Here is an 18,039-nt window from a genome sequence, read left to right on the forward strand (position 1 = left end):
TGGCTGCCATGTTTCCCACATTACAACAGTGACTACACTCCAAAAGTACTTCATTGGCTGTGAAGTGCTTTGAGACGTCCAGTGGTCGTGAAAGGCGCAATATAAATGCAAGTCTTTCTTTTTCACGACCACCGGATGTCCCAAAGCGCTTACAGCCAACAAAGTACTTTTTGAAGTGTAGTCTCTGTTGCAATGTAGGAAACACGGCAGCCAATTTGCATACAGCAAGCTCCAGCAATGTGATAATGACCAGATAATCTGTTTTAGTGTTATTAGTTGAGAGGTAACTATTGGCCAGGACACCAGGGGACAACGCCCCTGCTCTTTTTCGAAATAGTGCCGCGGGATCTTTTACATCGACCTGAGAGGGCAAATGGGGCCTCTGTTTAACGCCTCATCCGAAAGGCAGCACCTCCGACAGTGCAGCACTCCCTCAGCACTGCACTGGGTGTGTCAGCTGAGATTTTTGTGCTCGAGTCTCTGGAGTGGAGCTTAAACCCACAACCTTCTGACTCAGAGGTGAGGGTGCCATTGGGGAAGAAGGAGGCACAGGAGGCCAGAGCCAGAGGATTGTAGGAGATGGGTTGGAACACGGGGCCGGAAAGTGAGCCATGCAGATTAAAATTCCCAATTATAATTTGCAACCTAGGCTGTACTCTCTGATCTCAGTTGGGACACCAGTAAAGGGTGCCGCAATTAGCCTCGGTGCCTCAGCGGCTTGCGGGGCGGGGAGGGAGGGTGGGGGGGGGGGGGGGTTGTGGGGTGTGAAAACCAGCCAAGTATCCCGTTCCTGATCACTATCCAAAAGTTCTGCTGAAAAAGGCACGTGTGTGGACAAGATTGGGTTGCAGTGGGACAACCCCACTTACTCATCATCTAGGCTCCCATGTGAGGATTGTGCCCTTGTCCGAGGTACCAGTTAAAGGTCGCTGGTGTCCATGGAACAATATTCCATCACCGTCGGCGCCATCAGGAGAGGAGTGGCGAAAACTGAGGGAGAAATAAATGAATCACCGAGGCTCAGGTTATGCAGCTGGTCTACAATGCTCGGTTGGTGCCCTGTATTGGACATTACTGGATTAACCAGGTCTTGAGTTAACATTCTGAGTGTGATTTGACAGTGTTTAAAGATCAATAACCTTTGTCTAATAACCCGCCTTCATTAGTGTTCAGCTTCATAGCCAATAGTCATTACCTGTCCGCTATGGTGAGGAATGGAGTCCAAAGGTCAGAGCAGCTTCACATTACTTGGCCGATGCGGTTTGTGCACCCCCCCCCCCACACCCCTCCCCCCTAAAGATAATCAATAGAGCTGTAATTTATCAATAATGGAGATCGCTAGTAGAACCAGCTGCGCGATGGTGTATTTTGCTAATGTGCTGTAACACTTTCCGATACGTTTAAAGATTATAAGAACGGTTCCTTTGTATGTTTGATTTTTAAAAATGGGGTAGCAATTTGGCTGTTTGGCGCCACCATTAGCGGCAGAGAGGGGCGCTAACGTGGCGCTAAACACCTCCCGCCCGAGCGTCGCACTGTCAGCGCCTGCCGCGAACTTCAGTGAAGGTTTAGCGGTGGCGCTGACAGATTGCGCTGCGCTCGCTAGCCCCGCCCACGTGGTGACGTCACCGAGTGAGCAACGCCCCCATAGTCCCGCGTTTGCTAAATTCGCTCTTTCCCTTGCGGGAGCGCCTGGCGCTGAGACCGGCCGGGGAAAGCAGTCGGCCCGGCGACGGTCCCGGGAGCGATATTGTCCGGAGAGCAAGGTCAGGGCTTGAAATTTCAGTCTTTAAACTTCTATTTATTTGTTGCATCAGTGGGGAAGTGTGGGTGTAGCTCATTGAAATTTTCACCAAGATTTCTTTTTCTCATCTTCAGCCGTTAGGCTGCCGGCATCCAAGCACCAAAGAATTGAGTCGGCCTCCCGTGCTATCGCTCCGTTAGCACTGGAAGAGGAGTGTGGAATGCTTTCCTTAGCACTCCATTCTCCTCTTGGGGTGATACAACTGAATTCTCACCTTGAGGCGGTAGACATCGCCCAGCGCTAAAGGTGACACTCCGGCATCGTCATCATCTCCACGCAGACAGTACCGGATTTCAGCCCAAATCTGTTGAATAGGTTTGAATTCTCTTGTGTGTGAAGTGCACATGAATGTGTGTGTAGGAGTCCTAGCAGACAATCTACAGCTGGGAGAGAAGTCATCACCATCATAGAGGGCATCTCAGAGATGCAGTAATCTTGACAAAAAGGGGACAAGTCCGACTGCGGCAACTACAGAGGAATCTCCCTATTATCAGTCACTAGGAAGGTCATCACTAGAATCCTCCTCGACTGTCTTCTCCCTGTGGCTGAGGAGCTCCTCCCGGAGTCACAGTGCGAATTTTGTCCGCTACGGGGTACAACGGACATGATCTTTACGGCGCGACAACTGCAAGAGAATTGCAGGGAACAGCACCAACCCTTGTACATGGCTTTCTTTGACCTCACAAAGGCCTTTGACACTGTCAACCGCGAGGGACTATGGAGCGTCCTCCTCCGCATTGGATGCCGCCATCCTCCGCCTGCTCCACGATGACATGCAAGCCGTGATCCTGACCAACGGATCCATCACAGACCCAATCCACGTCCGGACCGGGGTCAAGCAGGGCTGCGTCATCGCACCAACTCTCTTCTCGATCTTCCTCGCTGTAATGCTCCACCTCGTACTCAACAAGCTCCCCGCTGGGAGTGGAACTAAACTACAGAACCAGTGGGAACCTGTTCAACCTCCGTTGTCTCCAGGGAGAGAAGTACTGATCATACTGCAACCACTGTCAGGTGATACATGAACCAGGCAGGTCCGCAGTATTTCAGGGTGCTGTTAATGATGGGTTAGCCAACCTAGCGCCGATTCCCGGGCCGGGCCGCAGCACGCTGCTCTCCTCCAAAACCATCAGCAGGCCAGAGCCATTGGAGGGAGCAGCGTGCGGCAGTATACCACTGCAGGGAGCAACGCGTGCTGCTGCAGGAGGGCGACGGCTGCGAAGCCAGGCCGCTGATTGCAGTGCGGGCAGGTACAGCAGGAGCGGCGAGGTCGGTGCGAAGGAGCGGCAAAAGTTTGTAGCGGCAAGTGACTGGGGTCCAGGAGAGATGTGTGTTTGGTGCCCAGAAGAGGCGAGGGCCCAGGGGCAGCACGGGCCCAGCCCACACTGCGATATGTGTGCGCGCTAGGTCCGTGCAGCAGAGCTGGTCTCCAGTCGTCCTGGTTAATCCTTGCCACTGGACTAAGATCTAGCTCTGTCAAGCCCATGTGGTGGCTGGTGTGCAACGGCCACCCCACGTTAAAAAGTCCTCGCACAGGCATCCTCCACCTTTCAAGAAAGATGTAGTTCGGGATCTGGAATATTAGGTCCTTCATTGAAACACCTGTGAACTCATCCCTTTTTGGCGTGGAAGCAAGTCATCCTCGTTTCGAGGGACTGCCTATGATATGATGAGCCAGTCTAGCTCACTAATGGGACTGAGTGGGAATGATCTGTGACTGGGAAAGGCGGGGGTCCTTGATTCTTCCCACTCGACTCCAGATAACCCTGCAAGCCAAAGCCCTATGGGATAGAGTTGGACCTGGCTGGACAAGTGGCGGGAAGCTTACCAGGGACTCTTACTACTACCACTGCACAGTATTAGCTGGTTAAACCACAATGGTATGCATACTTGGGAACGCCCAAGCCTTGGCTCTCACTGACCTGCACATAAGCCCTCTGGGCTTTGGTAAGTATGGTATTTCCCTTTGGGGAGGGAGAGAGAGTGTGCACTCTACACCGGGCAAACAGAAACTTTACCTTCGTGGATTTCCCTTTACCTTGGTTGGAGACTCTGCACCATGGTAATGGGTTTCTGCACGAGCCAGCTGACCAAAGAAAGGATGCATCAGCTTTATTGCCCTGTGAGTTTTGTTGTACCACCTCCTCTGTGCCACATCACGGTAACATATTAAACATATAACAAAACATAAATAGCTGTTTCAATTCAAGTGGGGGTGGGGGGGAAGGAGTTCTATTTGTTACAGATCAATTCCCTTCTCTGTTTCTCTCTGTTACATAAGAAATAGGAGCAGGAATCGGCCATTCGGCCCTCGAGCCTGCTCCGCCATTCAATGAGATCATGGTTGATCTGATCCTGGCCTCAACTCCACTTCCCCGCCCGCTCCCCATAACCCTTCACTCCCTTATCGTTCAAAAATCTGTCTAACTCCCCCTTAAATATATTCAATGACTCAACCTCCACAGCTCTCTGGGGTAGAGAATTCCAAAGATTCACGACCCTCTCAGAGAAGAAATTCCTCCTCATCTCTACTTTAAATGGGCGACCCCTTATTCTGAAACTATGCCCTCTAGTTCTAGATTCCCCCACGAGGGGAAACAGCCTCTCTGCATCTACCCAGTCGAGCCCCTCAGAATCTAATACGTTTCAATAAGATCACCTCTCGTTCTTCTAAACTCCAGTGATTATAGGCCCAATCTGCTATACTCTAATATAACTATCTAAATCAATGCCAGTCAGCTCTTATCCTTGATATAATTTGTTGCCAACCATCTGGTGTCCTGTGGGTAACTCGGTGCCAACTGTCTGCTGTCCTGCATGATGCACAATGCAAACTGTCTGGTACCTTGTGAGTAAACCACTGCCAGTTCTCTTTTGCCCTGTGTAACTCATTACCAGGCTCTGGTGACCTGTACGTAACAGACCACCAAACATCTAGAGCACTGTATCTAAGTCAGTGGCAGCATCTGGTGCCCAGTGTGTAACTCACTGCCAGCCATGTGGTGTCTTGTGTATAACTCTCTTGCCCTGTGTAAGTCATTGCCAACTATCCAATGCCCTGTGTATAACTCACTGCCAACCATCTGTTGTCCTACGTATAATATACTCCCAGTCATCCAGTGCCTATCCAATTTTTGCCAGCTGTCCAGTGACCCATATACAACTCACTGCCAGTCCTCTAATGCTCTGCGTATAACCTAATGCCAGTTCAAGAGAATGGTAGCATAGTGGTTATGCTACTGGACTAGTAATCCAGAGGCCTGGACTAACAATTTAGAGACGTGAGTTCAAATCCCACCACGGCAGCTGGGGAATTTAAATTCAGTTAATAAATAAATCTGGAATATAAAAAACCAGGATCAGTAATGGTGACCATGTAACTACCAGATTGTTGTAAAAACCCATCTGGTTCATTAATGTCCCTTAGGGAAGGAAATCTGCCGCCCTTACCCGGTCTGGCCTACATGTGACTCCAGACCCACAGTAATCTGGTTGATTCTTAACTGCCCCTCTGAAATGGCCTAGCAACCCACTCAGATAAGGGCAATTAGGGATGGGCAATAAATGCCGGGCTTGACAACGATGCCCACATCCTGTGCATGAATCAAGGAAAAACATAATGATTGATTATAACTTGCTTCTAGCTGTCTGTCCTCCAAGTCTAGAGCTTAGCACCAGCCAATCATTATCTCTTATATCTCAACTGCTAGCCAGTTACTATCTTGTGTAAACCTCGCTGTCTGTAACTCATTACCAGGCTCTGGTGACCTGTGCATAACAGACAACCAAACATCCAGTGCACTGTATCTGAGTTAGTGGCAGTGTTTGGCGCCCTGTGTGATTCACTGCCAGCCATCTGTTGTCCTACATATAATACACTACCAGTTCTCTCATGCCTGTGTAACTGTTTGACAGCTATCTAGTGACCTGTGTATAACTCACTGCCAGTTCTCTAACCAGTATCAGCTGTGGCTCAGTGGTTAGTACAGTCTAGGTGGGAGGGGCTAGGAATGAGCAGGTGCTGCTGAATACTGCAGGAGTTGGAGTGAGTTTGTAAAAAGTTGGTGGGTGGGCTTTAGGGTTGTTTTTCTTCAAATTTTAGGCCCTTTTTGGGGCCATAAACAGCAGTCCCAGAATGCTGGGCTACTCGGAGGACAGTGCTCCCAGGATGAATTTAATCAGGGGAGAAAATGTTGGGAGAAGGGAGAATAAAAGGCCCAAAGGTTTGGGCTGGGACCCCAGGAGGTTTGGAAAACAAAACACGGTGGAGGTTCCCTGCCAGGATAAGGAGATGCGAGCTTGGGATATTATCCAGGCAGTACATGAGGCCTGCGGTGAGGGAAGTTGCTTTGCTTGCCGACCAAAGCCGAATGTTGGGTTCGAAGTGACGGTCAATGGCCGAGAGGAGGTGGAAAGACTTTTACTGAGCCTGAAAGTTGCTGAGAAGTACTTGGATGTAACTCTGCTGAATTCTGAAGAGGTGGTAGTTTCTTAAACCTGCCGGTTTATGTTGAGGACGATGTGCTCATAAAAATGTTGGAATCGTGGGACACTAAACTACTCAGTAATAGACGAGATACTATCCTGGAATGCGGGTAGCCAATGGAACCCGTTATGTAAAGGTGTGGTTCACAGAGGGGCTGAAGTCATTACCCTACAGCATGATATTCGAGGCAATGGAAGGAGTGCAGTACTTCCGGGTTCTGCATGATAACCAGGTGAAGGTTTGCTATTACTGTCTTGGACATGACCATTTAGTAAGAAGCTGTCCAGACCTGTCCTGTTATAACTGTGGCAAGTCTGGACACATCGCTCGGAACTGCAAGGCAGAGAGCTGTGCGGTTTGTCGCAAAGGCCCCACCCGCTGTGAGTGTGAGGCAGGAGGAAGCTCCTTGAGCGACGAGGAGATGGGAGAAGGAGCAGGAGGTGAGTGGAGTGGCCAGAAGAGCGGAGCAGGCGGAGGACAACCGCCGAACGGAATGAGGAAAGAGCGCAAGAAGCGGCAGAAAATTGCGGAGCAGAAAACAGGATGGGGATGGTGGAAAACACACCAAGTATGGTGTAAAAGGACAAAGTCCGCAGAGGACATCATGGGTCAAGGACAGAGTTGAGCCATGATATGGCTTGCCTCTCTCTAAGCAATCAGGTATCCATGGGGTTCGGCGGCAGGAGCAGGAGCGGGGTAAGTGTACGTATTCCAAAGACATATAGGGAGTCGTACATCTCGGGGAGCAGGAGGGTGCAAGAGGCAGGAGCCTTAAAGGGCCGGCAGGATGGGAGAGGGAGATAAAGACGCCAAAAGGGAGCAAGGTGGGTGGAGACGCGCCATTGTCCCACAGAGAGAAGAAAAAACTGGGAGCAAGGGTCAGCGGTGGAGGTGAGGCCAAAGGGAGCGGCACTGTTGGAGAAACCAGGATAGCAGGAGGACTCTCTGAGGGAAATTCTGTATCTGACGGGGAGCAGGGACGGGAGCTTACACAGGAACTCGAGAGTGAGGAATCAGAGGGGCGATGGAGACGTGGAAGTGGGTGGGGTGGCATCATGTGGAAAGGGAAAGGTTAGTGAGGAGCAGAAGTAGAGAGAAGGGGCGGCTCCTTGTAACCTAATGTAAGGAAGAGGCTGAAATGGCAGGGAAGGTTCAATCAGGAGGTGAAAAAGCCGGAGGCTGCAGGAGAAAGCAACAGCTGCCCGAAAAGTTGCGAAGGAGCATGAGAGGAGGGAAGAGCCGGAGATTAAACGATGATGGGGATTATCAGGCACACTTCCTTTTATTAGGAGCCATGATTACATTGGTCTCAATTAATGTGAACGGACTGGTGGGTGGGGAGAAGAAATTGCAGCAGTTGTTGCAGTGTTTTAAAGGCACTGACCTGTTGTGTCTGCAAGAAACCTTTTGGGATGAGGATATCCTAGAAAGAGTCTGGAAGCTTTGGTTATGATCAATTTTTAATGTATAATAGATTAATATATGTTACTGGAGACAAATTTAACTTCAGGTTTTGTTAATATTTGTTGGAGGAATGGCTGTGCAGAGTGGCGGAAAGGATCTTGTACAATGGAATGACCACGATGTTAATGTTTTGAGCAGAAAAAAATCTAAGCTGACACTCCAGTGCAGTGCTGAGGGAGCGCTGCTCTGTCGGAGGTGCCATCTTTTGGATGAGCCGTTGCTCTCTCAAGTGGACATAAAAGCTCCTAAGGCACTATTTCGAAGACGAGCAGGGGAGTTATCCCCGGTGTTCTGGCCAATATTTATCCATCAGTCAACATAACGAAAAAACAGATTATCTGGTCATTATCACATTGCTGTTTGTGGGAGCTTGCTGTGCGCAAATTGGCTGCCGTGTTTCCCACATTACAACAGCGACTGCACTTCAAAAGTACTTAATTGGCCGTAAAGTGCTTTGGGCCGTCTGGTGGTCGTGAAAGGCGCTATATAACTCCAAGTCTCTCTTTTATTTAATGTCCTGTGTATAACTTGCTCCTAGCCATCTGTTCTCCAAGTCTACAGCTTAGCACCAGCCAACCATTATCTCTTGTATTGGAACTGCTAGCCAGCTACTGTCTTTTGTAAAACCCACTGCTGGCTGTCTTGATGTGAATTGAAGGTTGTTATGTCTTTAATACTCTTATGAATGACTCCACGAGGTCTAGTATTGTACTTGAGCTGTTGTGACCTTCGTCTCATTTATTGTAACTCCAGAGTGAGGCACAAGCATGGTGGGCAGACTTTTATACTGGGCCCTGCACACCTATGCAGGTGACCCTCAGGTCTCCCACCGCAGTGCCCTCTGGTGGCATACCTTATGTGACTATGCAGTTAGTATACATGGTCTACATACATGACAAAGGTAATAGTTTTGGGATAGCCGTGAGATAGTTTCCCCCAATGGCTCACTACCCACTGTGGGATGGTTCCACAGAGATGAGGAAGATACCTGGTGTGGGCTGAGTGACACTTGGGACGTTGAAATTGAACTATGACCCTCAGGACCTTGGAGTGGCTGCTCCTGATCGCTATCAGAAAGTGTGTATGTGTGGCTATCGAGTAGGAACGGGATTGGATTTGACGGTGATGCCTTCTGTGGTTAAACAGTCTATGGAGAGAAGAGGGCAAAAAACAGCATAGCTATTGTGGATTTGATATATCATAAAATAACATAGAATCAGAGCACAGAAGGAGGCCATTCAGCCCATCGTGTTTGTGCCGGCTCTTTGGCAGAACTGTCCAATTATTTCCCAATAGCTCTGTAAATTTTTCTCCAAGTATTTTTCCAATTCTCTTTGAATGCTGCTATTGAATCTTCCAGGCAGTGCATTCCAGATCACAACAACTCGCTGCGTAAAACAATGTTTCCTCATGTCGCCTCTGGTTCTTTTGCCATTCACCTTTAAATCTGTGTCCTCTGGTTACCGACCTTCTGCCACTGGAAACAGCTTCACCTTATTTACTCTATCAAAAAGTGATGCATTTTGGAATAATGAGGAGAGGCAATGTAAACTAAATGGTACAATTTTAAAAGAGGTGCAGGAACAGAGAGACCTGGGGGTATATGTACACAAATCTTTAAAGGTGGCAAGACTAGTTGAGAAGGCTATTAAAAATGCATATGGAATCCTTGGCTTTATTAATAGAGGAATAGAATACAAAAAGCAGTTACGCTACCCATTATAAAACACTGGTTAGGCATCAGCTGGAGTATTGTGGCCAGTTCTGGGCACCACACTTTAGGACAGTTGTCAATATAAGAACATAAAATATGAAATAACAAAAGGCCATTTGGCACATCAAGCCAATTCTGTTTTTTCATAAACTCTACCCCATCCGTTTAATCTCCTGAGGGAAAGTTCTGTATAAATGTTCCCTGATTCCCCAAAGGTTGTTAAGCAAATTTATGAAATATTTTATCATCATAAGCAGTCCCTTGAAACGAGGATGACTTGCTTCCACGCCAAAAAGGGATGAGTTCACAGGTGTTTCAATGAAGGACCTAACATTCCAGATCCTGAACTACATCCTGAAGGGTGGAAGATGCCTGTGCGTGGATTTTTTTAACGTGGGGTGGCCGTTGCACACCAGACACCACACGGGTTTGACAGAGCTAGGTCTTGGTCCAGCGGCAAGGGTTACCCAAGACGACTGGAGACCTGCTCTGCTGCACGGACCCAGTGCGCGCACATATCGCAGTGTGGGCTGGGCCCGTGCTGCCCCTGGGCCCTCGCCTCTTGTGGCCCTGAACTCGCGCCTCTCCTGGACCCCGATCTCATCCCTCTACTGGACCCCGATCTCATCCCTCTACAATCTCTCGCCGCTCCTTCGCCCTGACCTCGCCGCTCCTGCTGTATCTGCCCACGTTCCAATCACTGACCTGGACCTTGATGATGTCCCTCTTCGCTGCCGTCGCCCTCCTGCACCAGCTCGCGCTGTACCTAGAAGTGGCACGCTGCCACACTGCCCATGGTCGGCGCTCATCGCTCCTTTTATGGCCCTGACCTGCCGCTGATGGTCTCTCGCATTTATCCCTCCTGTAAATCACCATTGTTCAATGCTGGCCTGTTGCCTCCCACAGCAAATGTTCTGCCTCCACAGGTGACATTCCCCCACCCCTCCCCCCATCTCCGCAACCAATGTCCTAGAAGCACAGACCTCTCAAACCTGGCTCAGAATGCTATACAGAGGATGTATATCCATTTATCTAGCCTTAACTATACTACACAGAACTTCCAACCTGAGGAAAATGTTATAAAGAAAGAACTTGCATTTATATAGTGCCTTTCATGACCTCAGGCTGTCCCAACAGCCTTACAGCCAATTAACTTCTTTTTGATTGTAGTCACTGATGTAATGTAAGGAAATGCGGCAGCCAATGTGCACAAAGTCCCACAAACAACAGTGAAATAAGTGACTAGATCATCCGTTTTAGGTGTTGGTTGAGTGATAGATGTTGGCCGGATAATTATCCTGCTCTTCATCGAATAATGTCATGGGATCTTTAACGCCCACCTGAGAGGGAAGCCAGGGCCTCAGCTTAACATCTCTCCCTCCGCGTTGCACTGGAGTGCCTGTCTAGATTATGTGCTCATATGTTTCTGGAGTGGGGCTTGAACCCACGACCTTCTGACTCAGAAATGAGACTGCTGCCAAAATAAACCAAGGCTGACACCTTGAAGGTGTGAGGTACAGTCAAATTATACAGGGTGGGGGTTGGGATGTGGCTCTTGGAACAGCTTTAGACTCCTGGAAGCTGCAGTGTTCTAAATGTCCTAAGGTGCAATGTGAGACATAGCTAAGATACTGGCATGCATGGAATTGTAAAAGTCTAGAGTGGGCAGGTCTGTAGAGCATTTTTGATTCCTCAAATTAATACAATCGGCATTGTTCGGAATTCTCTTGCACGACCTCTGTAAATGAGGTGTTGGATAGCTGGGAAAAGTACAACAGCCCCACCGACACCTGGGGAAACTCCGGGCTCAAGACTGCTCAAAGTGGAGGAAAAGCACCCGGGAAGGCGCCGAACACCTCGAGTCTCTTCGCCGGGAGCAAGCGGAAGTCAACGGTAGGAGGAGTGCACGGCAACCCAAGCACCCCACCCACTCCGTCCCTCCAACCACCATCTGCCCCACCTGTGACAGAGGCTGTAGGTCCCGCATTGGTCTCATCCGTCAGCTGAGAACTCATTTTTAGTGTGGAAGCAAGTCATCCTCGACTCCGGGGGACTGCCCAAGAAGAGGAGCTGGAGATAACTGTTTATGATCCTAAAAGAAGATTGGGACATATGAGGGGGAGGGAGGGTGTTGGATTAGTTGAAGTTTGCCAAATAATGCGCCAGGGATAACTATACCCTCCTGGAGTTTGCTTGATTGCCTTGGGGAGTCAGGGACAAAGTGCCCCGAGTTTATTTTTTTTCCTTGAAATTCGCCACAGGTTGCTTTTGCCTCTCCTAGGAGGTGGCATTACGGATGTTCGGGGAGTGGGGTGTGGGGCTGTACAAGGTTTCACCATCTATCGAACAGGCCTGCCAGTCTTTTCTCACCTCTTCTCATATATTTTTTAAACATGGAATGAAATTTCAGTGCGATGTGATTGTTTTATCATGCCAATCTTTCTCTTCCTCTAGGCTGTGCCTTCCTTACATACTGTGCAAGAGAATCTGCTATCAAGGCACAGAATGCATTACACGAGCAGAAGACACTGCCCGGGGTAAGTGTACCGCGTCGTTGAATAGATTTATATCACCTCTCATTTTAGTGATTTTTTTGCTGTTATTCTGCTTCTGCCGTTTAAACCGGATTCTGACACTTTTTTTGTAAATGGGCTTGTAGGTTAACAGACCGTAACCAGCTCCGCCACTTGTTTACAGCTGAATGTGGCTTGAATATGTATTTTCCTGGAGGCTCCGTTGTAATTAATGTAAAGTAGGCGTCCCTCAGGGATAATTTTAGTCTGGGTAACTGCAGGAGATTATGATTAAAGGGCTGTTTTCAGGCCAACTGCTTCTCCTCCTTAATGGCATCGCAACTTTTCAGTGCGACCAATTTGAGATCAGTGTAGCATTACATAGAATCATTGAAACTTACAGCACAGAAGGAGGCCATTCGGCTCCTCGTGCCCGTGCTGGCTCTTTAAAAGAGCAGTTGTGCTTGGTCCCACATCCCTGCTTTTTGTCCGTAACCCTTTAAGTTCCTCATCTTGGATCTGCGGCACAGAACTATAGGCATTGGTCTCACTTATATGGTTCGATTTCAAGTCCAGCCATTGGTCAGCGGATGGCTGGATCTGTCTCCCTATGTTCCTACGTTGCTATACAAAGCCCTGGTTGGACCACACCTGGAGCACTGAGAGCAGTTCTGGACACCGTGCCTTAGGAAGGATTATATTGGCCTTGGAGGGAGTGCAGCGTAAGTTTATTGGAATAATACCCAGACTCAAATTACGAGAAGAGACCACACAAATTAGGGCTGTATTTCCTGGAATTTACAAGGCTAAGGGGTGATTTGATTGAAGTTTTCAAGATATTAAGAGGGGCAGAGAGAGGAAAACTATTTCTGCTGGTTGGGGAGCCTAGGACTAGGGGACATGGTCTAAACATTAAAGCCAGACCTTTCAGGAGTGAAGTTAAGAAACACTTCTACACACAAAGGGTGGTAGATGTTTGGAACTCTCTTCCGCAAATGGCAATTGATTCTAGGTCAGTTGTTAATTATAAATCTGAGATTGATAGATTTTAACCAAAGGTATGAAGGGATATGGGCAAAGGCGGGTATATGGAGTTAGGTTGCAGATCAGCCATGATCCCATCAAATGGCGGAACAGGCTTGAGGGGCTGAATGGCCTCCTCCTGTTCCTATGCAGCCTCTCCACAATAAGCAAACCAATCTCAATTGTACCGTAAATGTAGACACTTGCCTTGCGCAACTAGTCATTGCGATCCAAAAATAATTGATTGCGTGTCACGGCTTGAGATGTTTGGATAAAGCGATAAGGCTGCAAGTGTATTTTTTTCCTTCTTCCCAAATGAGAAAAAAGAGTTTGAGAACCCATACTGGGAGACTGAGCTCACAATCTGGGCTGACGCTCCAGCGAGGTGCTGAGGGTGTGCTACACTGTCAGCATGCCATCCTTCGGATAAGACATTAAACCAAGGGACCATCTGCCTGTTCTGGTGGATTTTAAAGATAGATCCCATACAGGCAGTTCTCCTGCTGTCCTGCCCAATATTTCGTTTCTCGCCCAGCGCAGCCAAGGTGAACAGATTAATGGGTTGTGTGTTTCAGCGCTGTTTGTGGGATCTTGCTATGCTTAAAAGGGCTGCCGCGTGTTCATTTGCAAAGCTCTCCGTGACGATTCTGGGCCACGCGCCAATTTGCTGTATAAGCGCAAGTCTTTTTTTTAAAGCTTTACTTTGTACGGTGCTTTTATAACTGCTGTGTATCAAGTTTCCATTTTTTTCCCCAATAGATTTATCCACGTTAGATTCCTAGCAGAATTCGATTCTGTATCTGTGGCTTGGTAATTTGTGTACTGGGACACCGCACGGTGGAATAATGGGATATAAATACTTGCCAACTCCTTTCAACCCCTGTTCCTACCGTTTGTGACAGGCCCGAGAAAAGAGACTACCGCTGAAACCACATAATCTACAGTGCAAACGGGGCTTGGACAAACGAATGCCTGCGTGAAAAGTGGATGGTTTCAGCTGCCTGGGCCCTAACCTCTGAAATTCCCTCCCTAACCCTCTCGACCTCTCCTCCTTCAAGCCGCTCCTTAAAACCCACCTCTTTGAGCAAGCTTTTGGCCACCTGTCCTAATAGCACATTTTTTTTTTAATTCGTTCTCGGGTTGCGGGCGTCGCTGGCAATGTCGACATTTATTGCCGATCCCTAATTGCCCTCGAGAAGGAGGTGGTGAGCCGCCTTATACAAGTGGCTTGCTCGGCTATTTCAGGGCAGTTAAGAGTCAACCACTGTGGGTCTGGAGTCACGTGTAGGCCAGACCAGGTAAGGACGGCAGATTTCCTTCCCTAAAAAGACATTAATGAACCAGATGGGTTTGACAATCTGGTGGTTTCATGGTCACCATTACTAGTACTAGCTTTTTATTCCAGATTTATTTATTAACTGAATTTAAATTCCCCAGCTGCCGTGGTGGGATTTGAACATGTCCAGGCGTCTGGATTACTAGTCCAGTGATATAACCACTATGCTCCCACACCCAATATGTGGCACGGTGTCCAATTTTATCTGAAAACACTTTCTGCGAAGTGCCTCGCGACGTTAAAGGTGCTACTTAAATGCAACTTGATGGTGGTTGACAACTATGGATATAAGTTTTCTTTGTGATTCCAACCCCCCACCAATGGACATCCCTGATCTGATTCAAGAGGAATGGAAGGAATCAATTATTTTGCTGCAATGGTAAAAGCTGTGTTTACAGTCTGTTAATAAAATAATAGTTGGATTTTTTTCACTCTAGTGCTTGGTAAGTGTTTCTCCAAAGAGAAAAAAAGATGACTTGTAAAGTGCTGTGATTTCTCTCCTGTCTCCATTGCTAATGCTGTAATGCTACCAAACCCTTCGGCCGTTGCTCAGAAGGTTGTGGGTTGAGGTCCCACTCCCGAGACCAGAGCACAAAATCCAGGCGGACACTCCAGTGCAGTGCTAAGGGAGTGCTGCACTGTCAGAGGTGCCGTCTTTCGGATCAGACGTTAAACCGAGGCCCCCTCTTAGGTGGATGTAAAAGTTCCCATGACACTATTTTGAAGAAGAGCAGGGGGCTATCCCTGGTGTCCTGGGCCATTATTTATCCCTCAACCAACATCTAAAAACAGATTATCTGGTCATTATCACGTTGCTGTTTGTGGGAGCTTGCTGTACGCAAACTGGCTGCCGCGTTTCCTACATTACAACAGTGCCTGCGCTCCAAATGTACTTCATTGGCTCTAAAGCACTTTGGGACATCCCGAAGTCTTCTTCATCTTTTTTCAGCATTCAAGTGGCAGCAGCTCTGCCTAAAAGATTCCCCAGCATGGTGATGAACACCAATTTAAAGTTTTCAAATTGCTCTGTCACGCATCGACAAGGTCGTTAACACGCTGCCCTCCCCCTGCTGTCAATTTATCGAAGTCTCCCCAATGGCTTAGCAAACTTATCTAATCAGGTGCTGATCCATACAGAACAGGAGGTCCTAGGCTTCATCTACTGTCTGTGTTCTATTAGCTGCTGTCAACCAGGCTGGTAGTTGGGGTTATGCAATTGACCAAAGCATGTTAAGGAAAGTTGGCCAGGGTTCTCACTCCAGATCACTGTGGAAGGTAACATAGGATTACATAGGACATACAACACAGAATCAAGGGTACAGTAGCATAGTGGTTATGTTACTGGACTAGTAATCCAGAAGTTTGGATGAATGATCCAGAGACATGAGTTCAAAACCCCCCACGGCAGCTGGGGAATTTAAATTCAGTTAATAAATAAATCTGGAATAAAAAGCTAGTATCAGTAATGGTGGCCATGTAACCATTGGATTGTTGTAAAAACCCATCTGGTTCACTAATGCCCTTTAGGGAAGAAAATCTGCTGTCCGTCCTTACCTGGTCTGGCCTACATGTGACTCCAGGCCCACAGCCCTCTGAAATGCTCCAGCAAGGCACTCACTTAAGGGTAATTAGTGATGGGCAATAAATGTTGGCCTTACCAGTGATGCCCACATCCTGTGAATGAATTTAAAACAATTGGCCCGACACTCAAGCCTTGTCCTGCCTTTCCTCATCTAATTCTATCAGCATAACTCTCTATTCCCTGCTCCCTCATAAGCTTGTCCATCCTCCCCTTAAATGCATCTATGCTATTTGCTCCAACCATTCCCTGTGGTAGTGGGTTCCACATTCTCACCACTCTCTGGGTAAAGAAGTTCCTTCTGAATTCCCTATTGGATTTCTTGGTGACTATCTTATATTGATGTCCTCTAGTTTTGCTCTTCCCCACAAGTGGAAACATTCCCCCTGTATCCACTCCATCAAAACCTTTCATAATTTCCGAGACCTCTATTAGGTCTTCCCTCACCTTCTCTTAACAAGAGACAAGAGACACAGCCTGTTCATCCTTTCCTGATAGATGTAACATCGCATGTCCTTTAGGGAAGGTAATCTGCCGTCTGTCCTTACCTGGTCTGGCCTACATGTGACTCCAGACTCACAGCCCTCTGAAATGGACTAGCAAGGCACTCGCTTAAGGGTAATTATGGATGGGCAATAAATCTTCTCTGCAGTGCCTCTATATCATTTTTATAATATGGCGACCAGGACTGTACGCAGTACTCCAAGTGTGGTCTCATCGTAGGCAGTCCCTCGAAACGAGGATGACTTGCTTCCACACCGAAAAGGGATGAGTTCACAGGTGTTTCAATGAAGGATCTAATATTCCAGATCCCGAACTACATCCTGAAGGGTGGAAGATGCCTGTGCGTGGATTTTTTTAACGTGTGGTGACCGTTGCACACCAGCCACCACACGGGGTTGACAGAGCTAGGTCTTGATCCAGTGGCAAGGATTAACCAAGACGACTGGAGACCAGCTCTGCTACACGGACCTAGTGCGCACACATATCGCAGTGTGGGCTGGGCCCGTGCTGCCCCTGGGCCCTCGCCTGTTCTGGGCCCCGAACTCACGCCTCTCCTGGGCCCCGATCACATCCCTCTGCGGTTCGACACAGGCTTAGCATAACTTCCCTACTTTTCAATTCTATCCCTCTAGAAATAAACCCAAATGTAATTTGAAAACTTTAAATTGGTGTTAATCCCTCATCATAGGCGGTCCCTCCAAACGAGGATGACGAGGTGTTAATCACCATGTTGATGATGATGGGGAAGTTTTTAGCACTTGAATGCTGAAAAAAGAAATGAAAGCCCTCAGGCTATCCCAAAGTGCTTTACAGCTAATGAAGTGTATGTGTGTGTTTAGACATTATGCAAAGACTGGATTAACAGTGTTATACTCACTGTGGTCAGATAGCTTGCTGATACTTAATACTGAGACTCACTCATGAAAAGGGGCCAATAGGGTGAGATATGGGAGAGATCTACTCCGGGCATAACTCAAGAACTTCAGGGGAGGGGAAAGGGAGTAAATAGATAACTGTGTAAAAGTTAATTCCTGAGATGAAAGGGTTGTCTTATGAGGAAAGGTTGAGCAGGTTGGGCCTATAGTCATTGGAGTTTAGAAGAATGAGAGATGATCTTATTGAAACATATAAGATTCCGAGGGGGCTTGACTGGGTAGATGCAGAGAGGATGTTTCCCCTTGTGGCGGAATCTAGAACTAGGAGGCATAGTTTCAGAATAAGGGGTCGCCCATTTAAGACAGAAAGGAGGAGGAATTTCTTCTTTCAGAGGGTTGTGAATCTTTGGAATTCTCTATGGATCAGCCATGATCTTATTGAATGGTGGAGTAGGCTCGAGGATTCAAATGGCTTACTCCTGCTCCTATCTCTTATGTTCTTATGTTCTTAAATGAAGGCTGTGTATACATAACATCCAGGCCTTGGTTGAACCTGCTATTGTGGGACCACACCTGGAGTATTGTGTACAGTTTTGGTCTTCTTACCTAAGGAAGGATATACTTACCATAGAGGGAGTGCAACGAAGGTTCTCCAGGCTGATTCCTGGGATGGGGGATTGTCCTATGAGGAGATATTGAGTAGACTAGGCCTATATTCCCTAGCGTTTAGAAGAATGAGAA

General features: G+C 47.9%; 1 protein-coding gene across 1 annotated transcript in view; it reads left to right on the forward strand.

The window, feature by feature from the left end:
- Window positions 1-18,039, forward strand: part of LOC139229143 (CUGBP Elav-like family member 4) — a 557,794-nt gene that overhangs the window by 41,852 nt on the left and 497,903 nt on the right. Inside the window, exon 2 of the mRNA XM_070860805.1 lies at window positions 11,923-12,005. Coding sequence (XP_070716906.1) covers window positions 11,923-12,005 — 83 coding nt within the window. The remainder of the gene's footprint in view (window positions 1-11,922; window positions 12,006-18,039) is intronic.

Source organism: Pristiophorus japonicus, chromosome 18 (genome assembly GCF_044704955.1).
Source record: "Pristiophorus japonicus isolate sPriJap1 chromosome 18, sPriJap1.hap1, whole genome shotgun sequence".
Classification (NCBI taxonomy): Eukaryota; Metazoa; Chordata; class Chondrichthyes; family Pristiophoridae; genus Pristiophorus; species Pristiophorus japonicus.